Source organism: Salminus brasiliensis, chromosome 12 (genome assembly GCF_030463535.1).
Source record: "Salminus brasiliensis chromosome 12, fSalBra1.hap2, whole genome shotgun sequence".
Classification (NCBI taxonomy): Eukaryota; Metazoa; Chordata; class Actinopteri; order Characiformes; family Bryconidae; genus Salminus; species Salminus brasiliensis.
Genome location: NC_132889.1, coordinates 30,938,822 through 30,962,996, shown reverse-complemented (window position 1 = coordinate 30,962,996; position 24,175 = coordinate 30,938,822). Strand labels below are relative to the sequence as shown.

General features: G+C 41.6%; 1 protein-coding gene across 2 annotated transcripts in view; it reads left to right on the top strand.

Annotated features, from left to right (window-relative positions):
* gjc1 (gap junction protein gamma 1) overlaps positions 1-22,817 on the top strand; it is a 35,907-nt gene extending 13,090 nt beyond the window's left edge. Inside the window, exon 2 of one of the 2 annotated variants that reach the window (XR_011980670.1) lies at positions 3,388-3,473. Coding sequence is in view for 1 of the 2 variants with exons in the window: in XM_072692919.1 (XP_072549020.1) it covers positions 17,130-18,560 (1,431 nt within the window). In the remaining variant the exon portion in view is untranslated. Of the gene's footprint in view, positions 1-3,387; positions 3,474-17,075 lie in introns of those variants that run through there. The other variant, XM_072692919.1, reaches the window with a different exon arrangement.
* Positions 22,818-24,175: the final 1,358 nt, after the last annotated feature.

The window sequence follows — 24,175 nt, the reverse complement described above, 5'->3', positions numbered from 1 at the left end:
GTTCATTTCTCTCTCAATTTGCCTTCACCAACTCTCTCTCTCCCTCTCTCTCTTTGTCTCCCCTCCCTCCCAGAAGAGATATGAGAAGGAAAGAGGGAGGGAGGAGAGGACTGATTACACTATGTACTAACTGTGGTTATTTACTAATGTGTAAATATGTTTATTTCTTAATTATCTGAGTGTAAATTAACAATATAGATCTACATAATCTTTTCCCTGTAGCTCATCAGTTACTCTCTGCACTGAATGCAGGGCCATTTAGATGGATCTTTGCTTGGCATTGTTGTGTTTAAGGAAGTTTTCCCATTGAAAATGTCCTAAATGACCAGAAAGCAAACGCTTTACTGGGTGTGTTTTAATGGGGGAATTAATGGTCAATTATGTATTATAAGTAAAATGCTGTTTGTTTCTGTAACTGTTCGGCTCAGTGAACACACTTTGCTAATAGCTGTAGGCACAGAAGAGAGGAAATAGCAATGTTGGGGCCCAGGCACATTTTGGCATCACCTCTTATGCCTGCAAGGATGTTCAGCTCTGTGTTTTGGTAAACCAGCTTTTAGAAAATTAATCAGGAATTAATTGTTTAATTAGTGAATGAAAAAAGCACACAAGCATGAGGTTGTTGCTCTCATTTGTGATTGCTCTGGCTTGCTATAAAAAATAAACAAAGGAGTATTATAGTGGAGGTGCGTTCAGTGCTTGGCCCATAACGCCAGACAAAGGAAGGCTAGAGATTTACAAATTGCTCCAATCAATACAGTAAGCCTATTCAGAGAGCGAGCGAGAGAGAGAGATTTGTGTCCTGGGGCCTTATTTAATTCCTCAGCCTATTAGCAGCACAACCACTGCTAGATATTTGTTAAACCCTCATTAGCAACCCCAATTTCAGAGCATGTACATGCATTTGCTAGCCTGTGCTTGCATGCTTGCATAGGCGTACTGTACATGAGTGCTTTAAATGAATGTCCCTGACTGTTGTTGGTTTACTCTCAGCGTCAGCATCAGAATCTAGATGGGTAGAAGAATGGAGGGTACTCAACTGAGTCTAATGGAGGTAACGACTGATTCCTGCACTCACAACCTACCTTCTGTTCAGTATGACCTGCTACGGTGCCAGATTTCAGTATGAGCGACATGGGCAGCTGCTCAGGGAGGCATCTTGCAGGGGTTGTCACAGAGTTGGGGTGTGGGGGTTGTCCTCATCACCACCTGCAGAGTGCACCGTTATCCTGGCACACTTTGCGACATCTAACAGCAAAGCGTTTTATATACATATATACAGAAACATAGACTTAATAATGCCAAGGTTGGGGGACAAAAGACACATGTGCGAGATGTCCATTCTCGATACACCTTCATGGTGTACCTACACACTACAGTGGCTCTAGAACATGCCACTAAGTTAGCGATTTTTGCAATGCTACCACCCTTCGCCCACTGTCATAGTCATATCAGAATATAATGACTATCCCTGGGTAGGGGTGAACTCAGCCCATAACGTCACAGATACATGACAGGATTTGCCACATGCTTAAAATAAACAAGCACACCAGTCAGTTGTAACAGAGTGCAAAACAATTGCCGTGGGCAAAGGACGCTATTTGACTGATGTCCAAAAGGGCATAATACTAGAATAGTGGGCAAAGGGTGGTAATGTCTCGTAAACCACCAACTTTGTGGGGTGTTCTAGAGCCATCGTAGTGGAAGTGCACCAAGAATGGACTTCTTGCACATTGAGTGTCTCCCAACAGCATAACTGGTGCCCCACGATTTGACTACTCCCAGTGAGTGGTACAGAGCAATTGACGTGCCACAGTGGACCAGTTAACTATGCTTAACACCTTCAGTCACCTAATACAATCTATGCTACGACATCTCGCTAGTGTTATCCAGGTCAAGAATGGTTATTCCAGCTGTTAGGTAGGTGGTCATAATATTCTGATATGACCATGCACATCATAATACAGTATCAATCTCCTCTGTGTTTTTGATTTAGTAGAAAAAAGGATAGGGTGGAGGCAGAGGATGCTGCTTTCCAGTTCCATGGAGATGAATGGATGAATGGCTGGATGGATGAATGATGAAATAAATGAAGTAAACCCCCACCTTTCATCCCTTCCTCCCCCCGCTCTAAACAGGCACATAAAACACACACATTTTTACAATGTGGGCAGTATATGTGCTAAGCTGTGACTAAGCTGTGTGTGTTTGTGCATGTTTGTGTGTGCATGTGTGTGTGTGTGTGATCTCAGATAATAGGCTTGGCAAGCAGGCCTTTATTTGTGTGTGTGTGTGTGTGTGTGTGTGTGAGTATAAGTGTGAGTGTGCATTGGGGGGCAGTGCTGAGTCTTCTCTCTTCCCTCAGGCCATTTTCAATTTGTGCATGCTTTGATGAGTGCACGCCTGTGTATGTATGTGTGTGTGTGTCTGTGTGTGAGGCAAGGTTTAGCCTGTCTTCTCCATTTTAAACCCACCGTTACCCCCTGTGCTTAGTTTCGGCAGTGTCCGTGTTTAACAGTGACATCTCTGCAGGCCATGTTTTAATGCAGTATTTTCCTAATTCATCTGTACATTGTAGAACATCATCACGCTTGTTTAGAAAAGCAGCGCCTTCGCTTCACTATTGAGTTGTGGTAGTAATGTCGCTGATCAGCTGCACATTTCAGTGTAATTAGACTAGTTTAATGTTTAAGATGTAACAGTACGGGAGATTAGTTTATAAGAAACTGTCGCTACTGATGTTTTTAGTCTGTGATTACATGTATTCTCTGAAGAGGTGGGTCTTCAGTCTGCGTTTGAAGACAGCGAGCGACTCTGCCGTTCAGACACCCAGGGGAAGCTCGTTCCACCACTTCAGTGCAGGACAGAAAAGAGCCTGGACGCTTGTGTTCCATGGATTTAGAGGGATGGCGGGTCGAGCCGAGCTGTACTTGAAGCTCGAAGGGCTCTAGGGGCGGATCGGCTTTTGACCATTGCCATCAAGTATGGAGGGGCTGGTCCGTTCTTGGCTTTGTAGGCCAGAGTCAGGGTTTTGAATCTGATGAGGGCAGCTACAGGAAGCCAGTAAAGAGAACATAGTCAACAACTGACTGTCAAATCAAATGACATTTATTTTAACAATATTCAGCATCAGTTTTCACACCGAACTGGACGAATTATCAATAACAAATACTCAAAATAAATTAAACATATTTTAAGAGAAAGAAAAAACAACAGAATTCTTTTGAAAAAATGTGCATCTTTATATAAAAGGCTTAATAGTAACTCGTCTGATAGTGTCACTTAACATCAATGTTTTTAATAACTGCCGTGGATGGAGCTTGACTAAAATTTCTTCTTTCTTCTCTGACCGCTGTCTCTCATCTCTCCCCTTTATGTCTGTCACAGACTCGAGTTGCAGTGCTCGTCATAATGCACAGATCTGATTGGCTGAGCCACGTCACGTGTGATATCTACAACACAACAAAATCAAGGGTATTAAAAAGTGTTTATCCTGCTTTTTTGGAGTAACTGTCTCTACTGTCCTGATAAGACTAGATTTTGAACCATTGCTGTAAGGATTTGATTGTATTCAGCCAGAAAAGTCTTAGTGAGGTCAGGATGTTGGATGATCCCCGTCCATCTCATCCCCAACTCCCAAACTCATCTAAAAAGTATTGGATGAAGCACCATGCATCATTGCAGAGAGTTGCACAGTTCCACTTCTCCACAGCTCAATGTTGGGGGCTTTTTTACCCCTCTAGCCCACGTATGGCGTTAGGCATAGTGCCAGTAGGTTTATGTTGATCTGCTCCAGAGAGTCCTATTCTATTGGCATTCTATTATTCTATTCTATTTCTCTACAGGGAATAGACAAGCTGTGTGTGTGCTAATGCATTTATTAGAAGGGGTGTCCACAAACATTTGGACATATAGTGTATTTGGCTGCAGATGTACTGAGCTTATAGCAGAGCATAATAAGCACTGTGGGCACTGAGGATCACTGGCAATTCATTATAAAATCTAACTTTGATGTTTTAGATCTGGAGAGCTGTGGTAGAAATTTGACTGACGGCTAAAAGATCTTATCTTGATGTGGTTTTCAGACGCTGTTATAAAGTGAGAGTGATCTTCGACGAGGGCTGACATAAAGCGGAAAAGCAGAGTTTTGTTCAGATTGAAATGAGAAAGTTTAAGTGTAAGTAGCTCATTTTGGCCAGCCACAGAGGACCAGGGAGATGTTATATATTCGTCATACAATCTCAAAAACAATTTATCAAGGCCCAGAGTTACTTGGAATAAAATTTCATAACATTTACAATCATTACAAATCCTTCTGTCCTTTAATGTTTAATGTAGGAGAATGTAGGAAGGAACCGCTGCCAACGTCCTGGTTGCTAGATGCCACAGGATGCATTTAGAGGTCTTGTGGAGTCAGATCTGTGGTGGCGGCACAAGGAAGACATACACAATATTAGGCAGGTGATGTTAATGATATGGCTACAATCACAACCGGCTTTTTGGAGAATACTGTGGATATTATCAGTACTTGACCAGAAAAAGAACATTCCTAGAAATTACAGAAAGTCTAATATTGGCATGATTAATGTCTGATTAATGATGAGTGTATGACCACAACTGTATGTCTGGGTGATACTGATCCAATTCTGTATCACAGTATTTTCAGAATGTATTGCACAGGTCCTGGATACAATGAGTGCCACATACACATACATAGAGTTACACATGAAGTTACATAATAAGTTATATAATAACATTGAAATAGTATAGCAAAATAACTATAGCAACTCTAACTCTGAACTTTAAATGGTTAATGGGACATGGCAAACAACACCTTAACCTGTTGGGGACAATACCCCTGTAGCCCTACAACTTTAAGAAAACTGAAATTTAGAACAAAGGCAGTGAACTAGTGACAAAATGACAAAAAATAAAGGAAAAGAGAAAGAAGGGAAAGCACTGATGGTATCAGAACTGTAGGTATCATCAGTGCCTAAAGAACACAGACCGGCAGCTTAATTATTAGAATTAGTAATAACTTTAGCAGCATAGAACCTCCTATATCAGGCAGTGTATGAGAATGTGATGTGTGGACATGCCAATTACAGATGTTAACAGATGTTACACGGTTGGGTTGATTAAAGTTGTAGGTCACTTGGCTATTTCCAGGTTGACGCTAGGCGAGCTACTGGGCACTGAATGCTGTCAGATTCTCCTGAGGGGGTTAATGTGATAAATATAAAATAGCAGTTTATGAAGCAGAGCATGTGTGTGCAGGCGTTTGTGTGAGCATGTGTGTATGTGTGTGTTTGTGTGTATGTTTGTGCATGTGTAACTTCAGAAAACTCCCATATGGCATTGCTATGCCCCTTAACACTCTTGTCATTGCGTAAGTTTAGCAGATGCTCCCTCGCCAAATAAATCCTCAGTTAGAAACTAAACTGTTTCGTTAATGACACTGCGATCACCTCTCTGTCTCTCTCTCTCTCTCTCGCTCTCAATGTCAATGTGTCAGTAGACCCCAAATCTCTGATACTGCCACTCAATAACCCTAGTCCAACCATTTGCAGGCAATACACAATTCCTGAATGTAGAGATTACTAAACCATGCAAAACCTGTGGACAAGGCAAGTGCACATGCGATAAAGCTTTAATATATATTAGAAGTGGGTCTTCAGGTGATGTTTGTTCCACCACCTCAGTGCCAGGACAGAGAATATTCTGGATGCTTGTCTTTTATGCATCCTGAAAGGTGCTGGAACAAGCTGAGCCGTACTTGAACCACAAAGGGCTCCAGGTACGGATCAGGTTTTGACAGTTGCCATCAGGTAGGGAGGAGCTGGACCATTTTTTAGTGCAACTCAAAACCATGACACCTTGGTTTTACTAATTAGGAACAAGCAAAACTAGATTGAGAAACAGAGCATCAGGCAATACCATACCACTAGCAGAATCTAGCTAAAAGTACTACAATCCAAACAACTACCTCAAAAGCAGAGGACAGTTCCAAGAAAGAAGACCCAAGCAATGTTTTCACCAAGGGCACAACAAGGAATATCGAGTCAGTGGTGGGATTGGACACCACATCCTTCTGAGCCTGTTCACATTTGGCTTAACATGTGTTTTGGTGATTGGATCATGCTCGGATTTCTCTTGTCCACATGAAAAGATGCAGATTGCGATCAGATCAGAGACGGATACGTCAGACAAGCAGAAATACGGCTGTACAAAATTGCTAATGCAAATAACAATTACTGGGGATCTTGGGTTCTTTATCCTTCTTGTTCTTTCTCTCTCTCTCTCTCTCTCTCGCCTTGTGTGTGTGTGTGTGTACGTGTATGCTCATGCTTGTGGCATTTTGTGATTTACTGTCAGATTTTCTGAATTGTTATGGGAATTTGAGAATCATCTACTGTTCCACCATGTTGTAAAACCCGCAACGTTCTGAAAGTAAAACGGAAGTGAAGTTTTTACATGGGAAAGTAAAACCGGATCTAATCTGGTCACACTGGAGACGCAATGACAATGACTAATGTAGACAGAACAAGAAGTATAAAAAGTAGATCCAGATATTGTCCGGTTACAAAACGCATGTTAATGCCAGGTGTAAACAGGCCCTCTAGTTGCTGGCCTACATCTCTTATCACTAGACTACCAGCTCCCTTTCTTGGGCTGTATGTATGGTTCTAGGAAAAACCTTTAATGTTCTTCACACTCACACACAATTACAGGACTGGTCAGATAGTATAGAATATGATATAGCCCATCATTTTCTCTGCCATCCTTTACGTTTTCACTCTACCTTCTTTTATCTTGTTCTTTCAGCCTCTACCTCCCCCTTTAGCTACCTTAGCTTCCCTCCCTTCGGCTCGGTCTCCATCTGTCTTTACGCTTTTTTATATATTTAGTTTTTATTTTGAGGCCCAGGGGTAATAATCACTCTGGTATGAAAAGCAAAGCCTGCAGCATGCACAGCACTTCAGTCAGATTGTGCCATTACCCAAACTGAATCAAACTTCACTTAAAAAATGATGCTTTTAAGACCACAATCATTTTAGACAAGTACTGCACTCTCTGCCTCAGGACATGGAGACATATTTCACATGGTGAAAATAAACACTCAGTACATTTTAAAGCCAAATCTAGACATATTAGGTATTTTCACTGCGTTTTTAACGAATATATAGTTATGAGACAGTCAGTTATCCCCACTGGAAAAGTCAAAGAACTGAAAAAAAGCAAAAAAGACAAATGTTGAACACCACAGGACAGAAGATGGGTAAATACTATTAGAAGACAATAGTTAGACATCTGGTTGATTATGCAAACAGTTGTAAATATCACCAAATAACAGGCACTTGAGTTGAGGAGAGACATGAGGGAACAAAAGTCCCAGCTATATAGCAGCTGACTCAGCTTGTCCGTCTTGTCTCGATAAACATTAGTACATTTGTGGTTAAAGGTCAACAGTTTGCATCATTTATCAAAATAAAGGCTGGTGAAAACAGTTTAAGTACTTGTTTTGGGCGACAAGCCAAGACTAAAAAACAGCTTTTAGCAGGAAATTACATCATAACAGAAAGCCATTCAGTTTTCCCCACTGTACTTTGCTCAGAAGGCTGGTGGAAACGTCACTAATGTGACTTGGCCCAAAGGATAATGTCTACAGATCTACTTCACATACAGCTTATTTTAAATCTTTTAGGACTCTCATATAGTTTAGGTTTAAATGTCTGAAGGTTTCTGGAAAGTTTCTGATACCCCTGGGTCTTACCTTAACATTAGTGGTGATAATTTATAGAAAGGTCACTTCTATCCTAAACATCCGTTTTTCCAGAGCAGTTCCGCCCAGAACATTCTTCATCTTCACCATATAATCCTGTCAGGTTTTATCTGTTACACTGTTAACAGTTTCTTTAAACAGACTTTGGACGGCAGAAAGTGTAAGAGGAAGGAAACACAGACTGGTATAGGTTTAACATGTTATATGTAACCAATCTATTAAACTGCATTCGTCTGTATGAGGGGCTACAACTACCATACATATTGTTTTCTGATTAGGAAATAATCATACCCACTTCAACCCAAACTTTAAACCAGGCCTTTTGCATTGAACACTCACACACACTCGTGAACAGGGCAGTGGGAACACATTCCCGAAACGGTGGGCAGCCACCTCAGCACCTGGTGGAGCAAATTCATGTTAGGTGAAAAACACTAAATTAGGTTAACCTTAACCTTAATTAACCTTAACCTTAATGCATTTTCCTAATTGTCCTTCATTACTGTTGTATTTCCAAATGAAACATGGTATCATTCAAGGCTTCATAGCTGTTTTCTTTATGTGACAGACTGAAGGTACTGAGTAAAGACACCTCAAGGCCACTTCAGTGGCCTTCCATAAAATAACAACTTCCCAACTCATCCCAAAAGTATTGGATGTAGTGCTGGATAGAGCACCATCACTCCAGAGCTCCACTGCTCCACAGCTCAATGCTATAAAGCCCCCGCTTTATATCCATCTAGCCCACATCTGGCATTTTTGGCATCTGGCATTAGGCATGGTGCCAATAGGTTCATGTTTATCTGCTCCAGAGAGTCCTATTTTACTAGACGAGCTGTGTGTATGCGTGTGTGTGCATTTGCACCTCTATGTCAGCAATGGGTGCAACTTAATATAGCTGAATGTATTCAATAGAAGGGGTGTCCACAAACATTTGGACATATAGTGTATTTCCCTATTAAAAAAATGTTTTTTCGATGGCATCGCTCAAACAACACTGTCAAAGAAGCTTTAGTGCACAGAAGAATGAGCTATGCTTTCTGAATCATGTTGCCTTTAAAGGACAGTTAACTATATATTTAATCAGTATTAAATGATTATGTAATGTAATTTAAATCTACAGCAACAATAATGTAATACACCTAGACTTCTGATGATTAAAACTAAAGAAAGGCATTTACTGACCATACTTGAGGATGAAGGATGGTTCCTCATGCAATAGGAAAAGGAATGCATGTTGCATTTTAATTAGATTTTACCCATTTGGATTTTAAATGTCTGTGGGTGTAGCTGTGAAATCCCCTGATTGTAATCTGGCTTCATGCTAAACCGTGAGGGAACGGCATAGAGAAAGGAGGTTGGTGAATAGATAAAGAGTATAGAGAGATAGCCGCAAGCTCCAATTTCAACCATGACCAAAGATGGGAAGATGAACACAAAACCAAATATTAAGACACGCTTTTCCTCTGAGCTGAGAGTGTGAAAGAGAGGGAGGCAACAAAGAAAGCGATATGGTGAAGCAAGGGAGATGCATACTGTATATTGGTGTGTGTGTGTGTGTGTGTGTAGCAGGGGTTGGTGCAGAGGGGATCCCCTGGTCTCCCTTTAATCTATCCCATCCCCCACCCTGACACCCCTTCAGTCAACCCCTTAAAGTGATACACTCTCAGAAATGGTGCTATAAAAGGTTTCCTTGAGCAGTGCCAGAGAAGAACCATATTTGCTTCTATAAAGAAAAAATTGTTTGGTCTTATAAAGAACCATTTTTGCAAAAAAAGGTGAAGTGTGAGTGTGAAGAACCTTTAAATTACTGAATAACCTTTAAATACACTCATTTAAACCTATAAAATGTTCTTCACACACACACACACACCTCTTTTACAGAATGGCTAATTAGTGGAACCAAAAATGGTTCTTCTATGACAGTAAAAATATTACATTTGCACAGCTTTTCCCTTATCCTTAATGTATATTAAATGTCCAAATGTTTGTGGACACCCCCTTCCACAAACAGAGGGGTATAAAGCCCCCCAGCATTGAGCTGTGGAGCAGTGGAACTGTGTTCTGTCAAATTAATGCTGCTCCATCCATTACTTTTGGGATGGGCTGGGGTGTTGGGAATGAGGTGGGGTGGGGTGGAGTGTTGATCATCCAACGTCCTGACCTCACTTGCACTCTTGTCTCTGCATGCAGTCAAATCCATACAGCAATGCTCCAAGAATCTAGTAGAAAGCCTTCACTGGACAAAAGACAAACTCTTTTTAATACACTTGATTTAAGAAAAAACAATAAACAAGCGGGCGTCCCAATACTTTTTTTTCTCAATTGGCTTCTTTAGTTTTGCACTGGAGCTACACAGCTGACATGGCTAGCAAACCATGGAAGCTTATGTGTACAATGCCACTTAATAATATGGCTGTGGCTCCTGTTTGACGTTTTGCGGCACAAATGTGATGATTTGGCATAATGCTAACCGGTGGGGTACTAAATTCCATTAACCTAAACTAACAGAATGTACATTATTAAATTCCATTAGCTTATTAGCTACATTAGCCTCATAGCTCCAGTGCAGAGCTAGACCAACGGTTTCTTTGAACCCTCACTTTAATTTTACCCCCTCTTCACCTGCACTTTCCCCCCATCTGTGAGGGCATTAGCCCCCCACACACACAACTCCCTCCCATCTCTGACCTAATTTTGGTCAATGAGGGGTAAGAGGGGTCTATTGTGTGAGTGTGTGTGAGCGCGTGTGCCATAGAGAGAGAGGAGGAGAGGAAACGAGCGGACATACAAAACCCCCCGCACGCCCCACTGCACACACACAGACCTGCAGTCCCACATGGTTGTCAGATCGTGTGTGTGAATGTGGGTGTCCGGCCGCTTGCTAGCTGGAAGGTCAGTGCATGTTCTCCCAGCTGGTTTTAGGAGAAGAAGAAAGAGAGTAAGAGGGCAGAGAGATGAAAGGAGAAGGGGAGTGGAGAGGCAGACACAAAAGAGGAGAGGCAGTCGGGACGCCCGAGTGTGTGTGTGAGTACACCTTTTGGCGTGTGTGTGTGTATGCGTGTGTGTGTGTGTGTGTGTGTGTGAGCTTTAAGTGTCTTTTTGAGGTACTTCATTCTTTGTTCTTTATTTGAAGTGATGAACTGTGTTCATCTCAAATATTATTATTACAGCTACTTTGTGTAAACTGTGTCCGTTCCTACAGTATACAGTTGCGTCAAGTAGAAGCCCATACATACACACACACATTTACACACAAAGCACATACAGTAAATCCCCCTTCCCCTTTCTCTTTTTCATTCTTAGCGCTGCATGATTGCCCCTAAATGGTCAGGAATTCTATTTTTAGTCCATTCTGCTAAAAACACCAAGCTCTTTCCATTCTATTCCAGTCTTTTTCGCACTCTGCTTTTACTCTTATTGACAAAATGCTGACGATTCAGGTTTAGCATGAGTAAATTATAGCTTTTACAGATTTTTTTGGCACTTAAAGTAATTAAAATGCATTTAGCTTTTTAAATTAACATATGTACAGTTTAACCATGTTTCTTTTAATCTAAAAAATAGAAAACCTCTGACTAATGTGTATTTTTTCACTGTGCTCTTAAAAAAATGGTTCTATTAAAGGTTGCTTTAGTCAGAGCAGTGGTTCAACCATTGGAACCACTTGGATGCTTTAGATGCTGATGTTTTCGCCTGATTAAGGGGTTCTACGCATTGGTGAAAAACCTTTTGCAAATATTTCTATGAAAAACCTCCCACTATCATTAAAAAATAGCCAAAGAACCCTTTTTCAGCACTATGTTGAGCTATATGGAAATGCCTGGACCTGGAAAAAGAGACAGATTCCCATTATGAATCATAAGTGTGCAAAAGTGCCATTTATTCAAATAGGGATGTCTTGCTTTCAATAAACCAGTGTTTATTTGAAAGCAAATTTCTTCCGTCCTACACTGCACCAGTCACAATGCAAATCTATTGCTAAAGTTACAGAGATTTGAAGAGTTCATTTTATGTTCACTGTGAGTTTAACCCCATTAGAACATGTCTTTTATTTAAAGCATTGCTAAAAGTGGAGTGTTTTTCACAGAGAAAGATTGGGTGTAATGCCTTAGATTCCTCAGGCTTAAGCAGAAAAGACAAGCACCGAATGCTTTCTAAAGAAATCATGGCTAATTTTTGACAGTGAAAGTAAAACTAGGCTGCATTGGCTCATTAAAATTTAGTTTGTTTGGTAGTTCCTTGGATAAGCTGATGAAGTCTTTGTGTTTCACACAGCAATATATTCTTATTTAAAGCCACCTAGTCCTGCAGAACATCCAGCAGCAGAGGAGCGCAGCTTCTGGTGCCCCCTGTAGGCTCCTTTAAAAGCTCCTATGAGGACGTTGTTAATACATATGGATTGTATCTGGAAAAAACATGTTTTGGGCTTTCATAGGATCTGTTGACACTTGTTGTGCTTCAAGAGATTTCAGTCTTGGATTTGGTCAGGTTTATTGATGTTTGTTTATATTTTGTTGTAAAATATGAGAAATGCTGTTTTCTAAAATGTGTAATTACTGTTTAGTTTAGACTGTGCAGATTGCAATGACATGCAACACTGTCAGAAATGTCACAGTCCACTGTGAGCTTACATATACAGCCAGCAAAATACACCCTGAAATGACTTGGGGCTCTAAGGGTTTACCTCAAATCCCTGCAGTGTTCCAGTATATAATAAACCGTTTACAGTGAAAACATGAACACAACCAGCCTGTCTTGTCAGCCTTTCCAGATACTGGTGCCACAAAGGGTTTGTTGAGCGATGCCATAAGAACCACATTTGGTTCCCTAAAGAACCATGTCTGAAACAGAGAAATGTAAATGTGGACAAAAGTATTGAGACGCCTGCTCATTGTGTCTCTGTCTCTACTGTCCATGTTCTACAAGATTTTGGAGCATTGCTGTGAGTGTTTCATTGCATTAGTGAGGTCAGGATGTTGGATGATCACCACCCCACCTCATCCCAAACCAACTCCCCGGATCTCAAACGTATTGGATGGTGCTTCTCTACAGGGACTAGACAAGATCTGACTGTGCGTTTACACATCTAGTAGCTACATACAAAGTAGCTGAATGCATTCATTAGGAGTGGTGTCCAAAAACATGTGACAGACATATAGTGAACGTCCTTTACCAGTTGAAGACTTCTCGATTGATTAATTGACTTTGATTATTTTTATTAGCACATGGCATGTCAGTTGAAGGTGCATCAAGATGTAATACAACTCTCATACAATGCAAGACATACCTACATAATACCCAATTTGTGGCACCCATTGCTGAAACAGATGTACAAATGCACATGCGCACAGCTTGTCTAGTCCCTGTAGAGAAGTACTGCCAATAGAATATGACTCTCTGGATCAGATAAGCATGAATCTATTGGCACCATGTCTAATGCCAGGTGTAGGCTAGAAGAGTATAAAGCCCTCTAGCACTGAGTTATGGAGCAATGGAACTGTGTTCTCCTGAATGACGATCCAGTACTTTTGGGATGAGTTGGGGAGTTGGGGATGAGGTGGGGTGGTGATCATCCAACATCCTGACCTCAATGACATACTTGTCAATGTATGCAATCAAATCCCCACAGAAATGTTTCAAATTCTAGCAGAAAGCCTTCTCTAAAGACTGTAGATATGGTTACTCCAACAAAAGCAGGATTAACTCTTTTTTTTAACACCCTTGATTTCAGAAGAAGCAATGAATGAGCAGGTGTCCCAATACTTTTGTCATATTTTTTCTTACTTTCCTTTGTTACATAAAGCAGTCTATTTTGAGATCTTAACAATTGTTGCTAAGATGTAGTGTAGATGTTCTTCCCAGAACATTTCTAGGAACATTATCAGGAGGTTCTTTAGACTTTAACAGTACTCTTCACATCTCTCAATACTCTCACACGTCTTTACACAAATTACGTTTCTCAAAAAAGCATCCACTAAAAGTCTTTTTAAAGGAAGCACTTCTGGCACATTTAGATGTGTTTGTGGCCTTTTTTCCTATGTTAAGTCTTTGAGGGTCATAGTGTTTTGTGCCAGGTTATGTAGGAAGTACATGAATAAAGTATAATACACAGTATATGTCTCTGAGTAACATTAACTTTACCAAACATGAGGGGTAGTATTGGAAAAGACTGCCTGCTCCGTTTGATTTAACTTCCAGCAGCCAGTTTTGCATTCATGTTCTCAGCCTCTCTTAAAATTAGGCATAAATTAATGCCCAGGCCTCTTGTTTGCCTAATGACTGCCAGAGCAGTGCGTGTTGTAGTTGGGTCTCAAATTCTGATGTTTGAGCAGAACTGCAGTCCAGACACCCATATTTACCATTGATGTTGGACACAGATGTAATTTGGACTTTTTAACCCATCCGTGCAGTGAACACACATATACACACTAGTGAGCACACATACCTGGAGTGGCAGGGAGCAGAGAAGGTTAAGGGCCTTGCCCAAAGTTATATAGTGGCCTAGCTGGTGCTGAGCCCAGAGTGCCAATGAGATAGAAGCTACACTTTTAATTAAGTCAGTGGAACGTCACACTGATTTTGAAGATGTTACTGTGAGGTAAAAACGCTACATAATGTTGCTCTAATGGCCGTTTAATAAATAAATAGTGACCCCTTAGATTTACACAGTACTGTACATGCATGTTGCTGAAAATGAAAAAAAGTGATCCCAAACTTCTGAACCCTGATTCCAAGCTTTCCTGTGGTGTTGTCAGTGAAATCTCATTGTTCATTGAGACACATGAAACATTGGAAGAACAGAGAGAGAGAGAGAGAGAGAGAGAGAGAGAGAGAGAGAGAGAGACGAAGACAACAGATGAAAGCAGGTTGGCACTGATGTGAGCGCAAGGACATTCTGCTGAGCATGTGCCCTGTCTGCCATTCTCCACTGCCCAGGGCGAGGGCACAACTGATGAGATAACTGTGTGTGAGTGTGTGTGTGTGTCCTTGTGCTGCAGGCACACAGCAAATCCAAGCGGCAATCACTAAATAGCATCAGCAATTTCTTATTAATTCACAGTATTGGATGGTGATTGCATAACACTGCATCAAGAACTGCACAGTTGAGTCAAGAAATCAGATAATTTGGCAAAATCAAAAATGCGTAGCTTTTGAGCAGGCCCATCTAGGCCTCATATGCAATGTACAACCCAAATTGGGCGCATGTTTAACTCCTCTTGGTTCCATTGTTGACCTCGGTGGGCATCTATTTGTGGGACCAACGTGGAAAATGAGGACAAAACTTTGTGGTTCCCAGTTGGGCTACCCAGACAGGCCCCACATAAACATGCTGGGTGGGTCCAAAATGGCAACTTTTTGCAGGAGAAGGAAAAACCTTCTTAACATTGAATGAAAGATTTTATTCCAAGTCATTTTGGAGCATTTCTTTTGGTCCATTTATAATTTGACTGTTAAATTTAAGTATTAAGAGCAACTGCAGATTTACATCAAATAAAAAAACAGCAAATACAGAGAGTGTCACATATTTATACACCATTTTATAGTTAAAATAGATACAGTAGAGACAGGAGAAACACCCTCAAATTCAGTAGAAGCAATGAATGGGCAGATACTTTTGGCAGATACTTACCAATACTTTTGTCCATAGAGTGTACATGACTGTATTAAAGACTGATAAACAATTTTTTTATTTTCAATTTTACCATCTGTAACAGTATGTGTGTGTGTGTGTGTGTGTGTGTGTGTGAGATGTAGGGTGTATGTGTGGGTGGGTGTTTTAATGCCCAGAGGTTCACAAAAACATTACCATGTAAACGCCCCCTTTTCCCTTTGGGGGTCAGTGTTATTTCAACCTTGAAAGAAAAAGAGAGATAAAAAAGTAAAGGAGGTGTTTGTGTGTGTGTGTGTGTGTGTGTGAGTCATTCTTGCTTGGTGGGACTTTCTTTCTTCACCCTCAATGCCCCAGCAACCAGTCTCAGACACAGATTAGAGGTGAAGGGCTAGCAGGGGCTGCTGGTGGGAGAGAGAAGGGCAGGAGACAGCACCATGCCCAGACTGAAGGCTCTCTCCTGGGCAGGTGACTGTAGGAAAGCCCCAGGCTTTTCTCTCTGCCTGCTCGGCCTAGCAGTGTGAGTACACACAAAGGGTAATTCTGACTATGAGGCAGGAAGGACATTGAAGAAACATAACAATTCTCACACTTTGCTATCACTCACTCTCTCTCTCTCTCTCTCTCTCTCTCTCACACACACACACATACAAACACACATTTATATAGTGTCCTTGCATGCCTGACAATTCTCAGACTTGCCCTTTTATGGTTGTAGCGATCAATTCCTTAAATGTTTTATTGGGAGGCCAAATGTAAACATTCATCTCAGAAAAATGAGTGCAGAGGAACCACATAACACACACACACACACAAAAAAAAAACACCCACACACAGAACAGATCACTGGCAAAGCCTGCCTTTGTAGAGGTAGACTAGGAGGTCTAATCTACTACTTATCCTAGTAATAATTACTATTAATAATTACTATTAGTAAATGTGTGTGCATGCAAGTGTTTTGGGTGACTCCATCTAACAGTATGTGTGTAATACTACACGAAAGCAGATTAACACAGCTTGTTTAAATAGCTGTTTATTATCACTTTAGAATACATATATACTAGGATTACTTATGTATGACGTTTATGACTTATAACGTATCAAGACCTCATATCCTTATCTTTATTAGTCATGTAATAATTCACTTTATTCTTAAGAAATGTAGCTTAAATAAAAAAAAAAGCATGAAATGAATGATGTGGACTTCTGCAATTTCTAGGAAATATGCTACTGTATACTCTTGCTGACCACTCTAACTATTCCCTTGTAGGTGCACCTTCCTGGTGTACAGTTAGATATTGCAGCCTCTAGGTGCACAATGTGTGTTACCCATACCTATAAAGCTTGAGCAAAATTGGTCATTTTCTGACTGCAGGACCAGGAGGTGAGAAAGATTGGGGATTAGACAGCAAGCCGCAGTATGAAGCACCTTCAGACATTTTTTTCATTAAGGGCTGGTGTCCTTTTATGAGTTTCTGTTATGGTGTAAAGTGACTACAGAAATTTTACAGAAATTAACAAATTTTGCAATGCCTTCTGTCTCAGAGTCACTTTTACTTGTAAAGTTATGTGACCATAATGACCAGAATCCAAATGCTTGATCCAAATACTGCAACTACTCATAGCCAAAACCGTATCCATTAACATTAAATGCCCTCTGTCTTTCTTTTCCTGCTTCAGAGTCTGTGAGCTGTGCCGTCTGGGACACTGTCTGCCCCATTGTCATCGGACGTCATGAGCTGGAGCTTCCTAACGCGTCTGCTGGAGGAGATCCAGAACCACTCCACGCCGGTGGGGAAACTCTGGCTCACCACACTGGTTGTCTTCCGTATTGTGCTAACGGTGGTGGGCGGCGAGTCCATCTACTACGATGAGCAGAGCAAGTTTGTTTGCAACTCGGGTCAGCCGGGATGCGAGAATGTCTGCTACGATGCCTTTGCCCCACTCTCACATGTACGCTTCTGGGTCTTCCAGATCATCCTGTCCTCCATGCCCTCGCTTCTCTACATGGGTTACGCAGCCAATAAGATCTCCCACAATGAGGAGGCTCGAGGGACTGGTGGTGGAGCTCCAATAGAAAGCGAAGCAGGGGGCGGATACACACAGCGGAGGCCAAGGAAGATGTACTTCGGGGCACGGCAGCACCGGCCAGGACACGAGGATGGAGAGGAGGAGCGTGAAGATGACCCCATGATATACGAGGTACCTGAGATAGACAACAATCGGAGGGAGCTGGTGCCTCCACGCCCCAAGCCCAAGAAACGGCATGATGGGCGACGACGCATCCGTGACGATGGACTGATGCGGGTCTATGTCCTGCAGCTGCTGATTCGTTCCACTCTGGAAGCGTGTTTTCTTGCAGGGCAGTACCTGCTGTACGGCTTCCAGGTGGTGCCTATCTTCATGTGCTCGGTTCAGCCTTGCCCGCACAAAGTGGACTGCTTTGTTTCACGGCCCACAGAGAAGACCATCTTCCTGCGCATCATGTACGGTGTCAGCTGCCTCTGTCTGCTGCTCAACGTGTGGGAGATGATCCACCTGGGAGCCGGGGCCATCAAGGATGCCCTACGCAAGCGCAACGCCACAGCAGGAGAGGATGAATACCAGCTTGGGCTGCTTGGGCCTGGGGGCGTGTCTGTTGGAGTGGGTGGGCCAGCACTCAGCGAAGGAGAAACCACAGACGATGTTGGGGGCGCAGTCAGGGAAGCAGACTATGTGGGTTACCCTTTCTCCTGGAATGCGCCTTCAGCACCACCAGGTTATAACATTGTGGTGAAGCCAGAGTCCATGCCCTACACGGACCTCAGCAACGCCAAGATGGCGTGCAAGCAGAACCGTGCAAACATTGCGCAGGAAGAGCAGCAGCAGTACGGGTCCAACGAGGACAACTTCCCCTCTGCGGGAGACGCCCGACCACCGCCAATCAACAAGGACGTCATCCAACTGGAGGCAGCCATTCAGGCTTACACCCTCCAACACCATGCCAATAATAATGATGACGACATGCATGACAACCCTAATAATGACGATAAGCCACAGAGTAACATCCCACCTGCCCCTCAGAAAGAGCGCAAACAACGACTTAAACATGGCAAAGCAGGCAGCGCAGGGAGCACTAGCAGCAGCAGCAAGTCTGGAGAGGGCAAACCTTCTGTATGGATCTGACACTTCGAGGGTGCACACTCATCCATATTCACCTTATTTTGCCACGCCCACTTCCAGGAGTTTGTTTCCTCCAGTTTTGTGTGGAATTCCCGGTCATTTCGGATCAAATGGTTTATGGTTGTACCAAATTCAAAGTGAGCGCAGTCTGATGTAAGCTGCTAACCCAACATTCCAACAGGTTAGCTACCTAGCTTTCCAACCCAGCAGAAAAAAAGATCTGAGTACTGTGGGGCAACATATCCAAAGTAGTAGAAGCCTCACAAGCACCTGATGTGTCAGATTCACCTGAGCCATTCTCTGGGTGAGGATGTTATGATTTTGGCTTCCCCTTCACAAAACGCTAAGAGCAGACATATGGATGTTTGGGTGAATGTTTTAATTTAGCACCTTCAACCATAGATGCAGGTCTTATTGTTGGAAGGCGGTGGATATAGGTAATATGGTGCCTCACAGCGCTCCAGCTATCTTTTTGTGTTGTATTTATAACACTTGCTGAAGCAGAATTCTCTTTCTCTTCACATTATTGTGACACCCTCTACCTGAGCTTATTATACTACTCACTTATGTTTATTATTGGTTGTAATCTTTATCAACGGATCCGCTGTCGGAAATTCTACACAAAAGCTCTCTGCAAAATCTTGGGCATTGATATAAACACTGACACTGAGACGGCATACAGAGTTTTTGAAGCACCTTTCGTGCCTTAAGATCCAAGAAATTCCTGAAGTGTGAAAGTATACTTTTGACTGAAGCTCCCAAATATCTCTGGTTTCCCCAATCTTTTCTCCGGTCTTCCTGTTCTTTGCAACTCTTAACTGTGTGAATTAACCAGGTTGTCTTTATCTTAGCCGTAGTCCATTAAAATGTACTGTAAAACACAAGACTCTGGTGACAACGGTTCAAGACGCTGTGACATCACTTCCGAAGGGTGATGAAGGCACATTCCAATTCCAAACCAGCCGTCTTCCTCACTTCACTTTAAACAGTGACAAGGGCATTACAATGCCATATCTTACAATGCCACGATTTTGCCCGTAACGTCGCCTCTCTTTGGTCTTTTTTCTTTCTGTAAATGAGAACAGGTCTTACTGTCCTTTTTCTACATCAGCTCTTTTAGTCGTTTACTGACCAGTAAAGGTCTGAGGTGATCTGTCATAAAAAGAAACCCATAGCAGTGTGCAGTGAGTGAACCATTACCATTACCCTTGTTTCAGACTGCCCTCTTCTGGTTTAAAGCAGCTATTTCAGTCCAGACAGCTGTTCGGTTGAGCAAGCTAACAGCATGGTAAGAAGTGGTTGAGTAGTTTAGTCAGTATTTGTAGTTTTTGTTTTAGTAAGTGTGTGAAATTCCTCAAAGATTGCAGAGATTAGAACATCTGGTTACTCTAGAGCAGGGCTGCCTAAAGTAAGGACCACAATTTGCAACGCCAGAAAGCTGCCCTAACTGTCCCACTCATAAAAGCCCATATCATTGCTGTCACACAAAAAACCTTGTGTCTCCGTTTTTATATATATTAACACTGACAAAAAGGAACACTGTAGTTGAAGCTTATTTCCATATCAATGCTGAAATCTCAGTCTATCAAAACAGAAAGCAATCTGAACAAAAGCTGTTCTCAGCTTTAACCTTAAAACCACTGAAAATAACTAGTACTTCAGTTTGCTTTGTTCTGATGTTTATTGGGGTTAAATGTTTTGCATGCTGAATATCTCCAGAAAATGAGTTGATTGGGGTGTGCTAGAAGGCCCCACAATGCCTTAATAAGGCCCTGGTTCTGGAATTACCCCCCTATTGGCCCCCTGCCAGTCCTTACACCTCACACTATAGCCCCCCAAAAGAGAAGGGTTGGACACCCCTGCTCTGGAGTCACTGCTACAGAAGATTAGAAATGTATGCATGCCTACATACATTATACTGACAAAAGTATTGGGACACCTGCTCATTTGTTGCTTCTTCCGAATTCAGGGGTAGAATTTGAGCTTCATACTAGATTTTGATGGAGCATTGCTGTGAGGATTTTATTGCATTCAGCAAGAAGAGCTTTTGTGAAGTCATCCCAAAAGTATTGGTACCAACCCACCTCATCCCTTGATCCACCATCATTCCAGAGAACACAGTCCCACTGCTCTACAGCTCGGTGCTGGGGGGCTTTATACCCATCTAGTCCACACCTGGTATTAGAGATGGTGACAATAGGTTCATGTTTACCTGCTCCAAAGAGTCCCAGTCTATTGGTGGTACTTCTTTACAGGGACTAGACAAGCTGTGTGTGTATATTTGCACATCTGTATCAGCAGTGGGAGCAACTTTAAGTAGCTGAATGCATTCATTAGAACCATTATGGGTGTCCACAAACATTTGCCTATATAGTGTACACACACCCACACATGAGGGGATTACTTCTTATGGGGGTCTGTTTGTATCTTACTGCCACATTCCACTTTGTGTATGATTTTGCTCTTTCCAGCCTTTCTGTTCTTTTCTGGACGTTATGGTGCAACAAAGCAATCGCTGTGGGAGACCAAATACTGTTTGTCGCCATGGAGACGTTGTGCTGCTATGCAGTCCTGCTGTCCACGGAAAAGAGGCCATAGAACTCCTGAGTGTGTGTTTGTTACCTGTGTTTGTGGCACGCAAGAGACGGAGGAGAAGACAAACCCTTTATATTTCAGCAATACTTTTCTCTACTGATGATTGTGGATTTGGGAGAATTGTTAATACAGACAAGACTTGATGAAGACTTGCGATTTTCCAAATATTTATGTCCTTTCTTTTCTATCGGGACTTTTTATATGTGTGGAACTCAGTCCGATGTTGACCATATCGTATGGTTCAGACAGATTGTTTTGTAGGGTTTTATTATTTCATTGCCTTCAAATTGTAACACAAAAAAACAGCAAGCAAGCAAGCCTTTTTTTTGTATGTAGCTGTAGATATCCAATAAGAAATATAGTCATGTGAAAAAATGAAGGACACTCCATGAAAACCTTCATCTTCAACCTTCCTGATGGTAGATGCTGCTCTGTGACATCAGCTGTGGCAAGAGCCACTTGTAGGTCCTGTGAAGACATTTTAGGATCATTGGAGACCCAATTACCCATATTTAAATCTGCTAATGGGCTGAACTTGCTAGGATTGCCTAACCTGGCCATGTTGGCAGTTGTTTCAGTTGTAAGTGATTTAGCGAACAGTGTTCTGAGATCTTTTTACCCTCCTTCAGAAACGTATCTGCATCTACAACCTTCTTTCTGAAGGCCTAAAAGAGCTCTTTGAATCTGACCATGGTGATACCATTCACTTCTACAGTCAGTATGATACGTTTAGTTATATTACATCCAACCCTCAATATTGCTCAAATGAAGATTTCACGTCCCAATGTTTAAATATGTTCAAAAAGACAAAGGTTTTAATGTGGTGTCCTAATTTTTTGTTTACGTGATAGTTTGTTTATTTCCTAGTGTTCAGTGGACTGTGCTCCTTGTGTGCTGTCAGAGTGGTTTAACATGGCCTTCTTAAAGGCTTAGTTTGTGTTCATTTGCACTATGGGAGAAATAAGAATGTGAAAAAAACAAAAAAACGATGGAAAATGTCCAAATGTTGCTGGAGAAACTCCAGCTAAAGAGGTTCAACTGTGTATTGTTAAGGTTATGTGTGTGTTGGAGGGGTGATGGAGGGGCATGGAAATGTTAGGGTCATTTCTGGAGCAGCTGTTTGTTCAAGAGCACCAGGGAGAGGAGGACTAGATGATAGCGCTCTGTGACTACCAGTGTGAGTGGGGGAGTGTGTGTGCTTTGACCCTGGGTCAGGATAAACTTACTAAAATTACATTTTCATTTTTCTTTCTGTGTGTGTGTGTTTGTGTGTAAGTGGTACCTGATGTATTGCTTGGCAAACACATCTTCCCAGCAGGGTAACCACAAGAGCTGATGGCGCTGTACACTCTCATTACTGCCTGCCTGTGTACTCGTTATTGTCTCCCTGGAGAACCGCAGAATACAGCCTAAAATGACAGTCTGTTTGATATCATTCTTTACCCTGTTTCATGGTACCCTTTTCTACATTTTTCTCCTCTGTATAGTTAAATAAGAAAAGAAAAAAGTAAGAGAACAAATTTTGTTTGGTTGGTTGTTTTTGTTTGCTGGAGAATCCAGCAATATACACGTATTTCCATTTTTTGGAAACCCTGTCTTTATGGATTTCATGAAAATGCATGTTTGAGAGCTATTTTGTTAATAAAAATGGATAAAGATTGTGAAGGATGTGTATCAGTCAGTTTCCAGTAGCCAAAACCTTCTCTTAAAAATAAATATGTTGCAAAGGGTTCTTTGAGTGACGCCATAGAAGCACCATTTTCCCTTTTGTAAACCCCTTACATAGACCCAAATACAGTCACATGCAGTACTCTTATAACTGCCAGTTATAAGAGTTTCTAACTAAACTATCAGTTTTATAGACCCCAAACTCAGCAAAATATGCTAAAGGTTATTTCCCAATTTAAAATGTTCTTCACATTTCCATCTCTTTTACAAAAATGGTTCTTGTATGACATTGCTCAAAGCATCCTTTGTAGTATACTTCAAAAAGTGAAAAAAGAAAAGCCATACATTTCAAAGTAAATAGAGCTACTAAATACCAATCATTCATAACATCAGTGCCACCTGCCTAATAATGAGTAAGTCCCCCTTCTACCATAGCATGGGGTGGCCTGTTTTCTCATTATTTCATGACAAATTAACTCCTTAAACCCTGTACATAGGCCCACAGTTTAGTTCATCTTCCTCCTAACTATGGTATATGGAATTTTCATAAACAACTTCAGTTTTAGAGGCCCTTAAATAGAACCCTGGGGGATACCACAAAATGTGCTAAACCGAATGGTTGCCAAATAATTTGTAGTAGTTTCTGCATTATGATTAACAACAGAATTATTAACGCAGGGTTTCAAAGGTTAGGGAACTTAAGGGTTAGGTTAAGGGTTAGGAGTTGATTTGAAATGTTAAATTGAGTTTTTGGGAACTCTCATTGCGAGGTTGAAGCAAGTGAAGGAGGCCATCATTAGGCTGAAAAAACATATCTCAGAGATAAGTAATTTCAGAAGTGGTGAAATCAACCATTTTAAAGCATTTATAAAAAGAATGAATGCACTGGTGAACTCTGGCAGCATCACCAACAGGTCTGAAAGACCATGGAAGACAAATCAAGTGGATGATCTCAGAATTCTTTCCCTGCTGAAGAAAAAGCTCATCACAACATCTAGTCAAGTCAAGAATACTCTGGAGGAGGAAGATGTATCATTGTTGAATTCTAAAATCAAGAGGCAACCTAATGAATGTATAGGCTTCATACATGTTGAGGGTTTACCTTAAAATGCAAACACTGGTAACACTCAAGAACAGCAAAGTCAGAGTAGGCTTTTTTGCAAAAAGTGGCTTTAAGCTTTACGGAAGGCTTCAGGGAGTAGCCACTTCCTCATCCTGAGCTGGAGCAGAAGGGTTTTCCCAGGCAACTGATAGAATCTCAAACAAATTGTTGGCAGTAACTGAAAATAGCATCCACTGACTATGTGACTACGCAAATGAACACAAACAGAGGAACTGAGCAAACATGTAGTCAC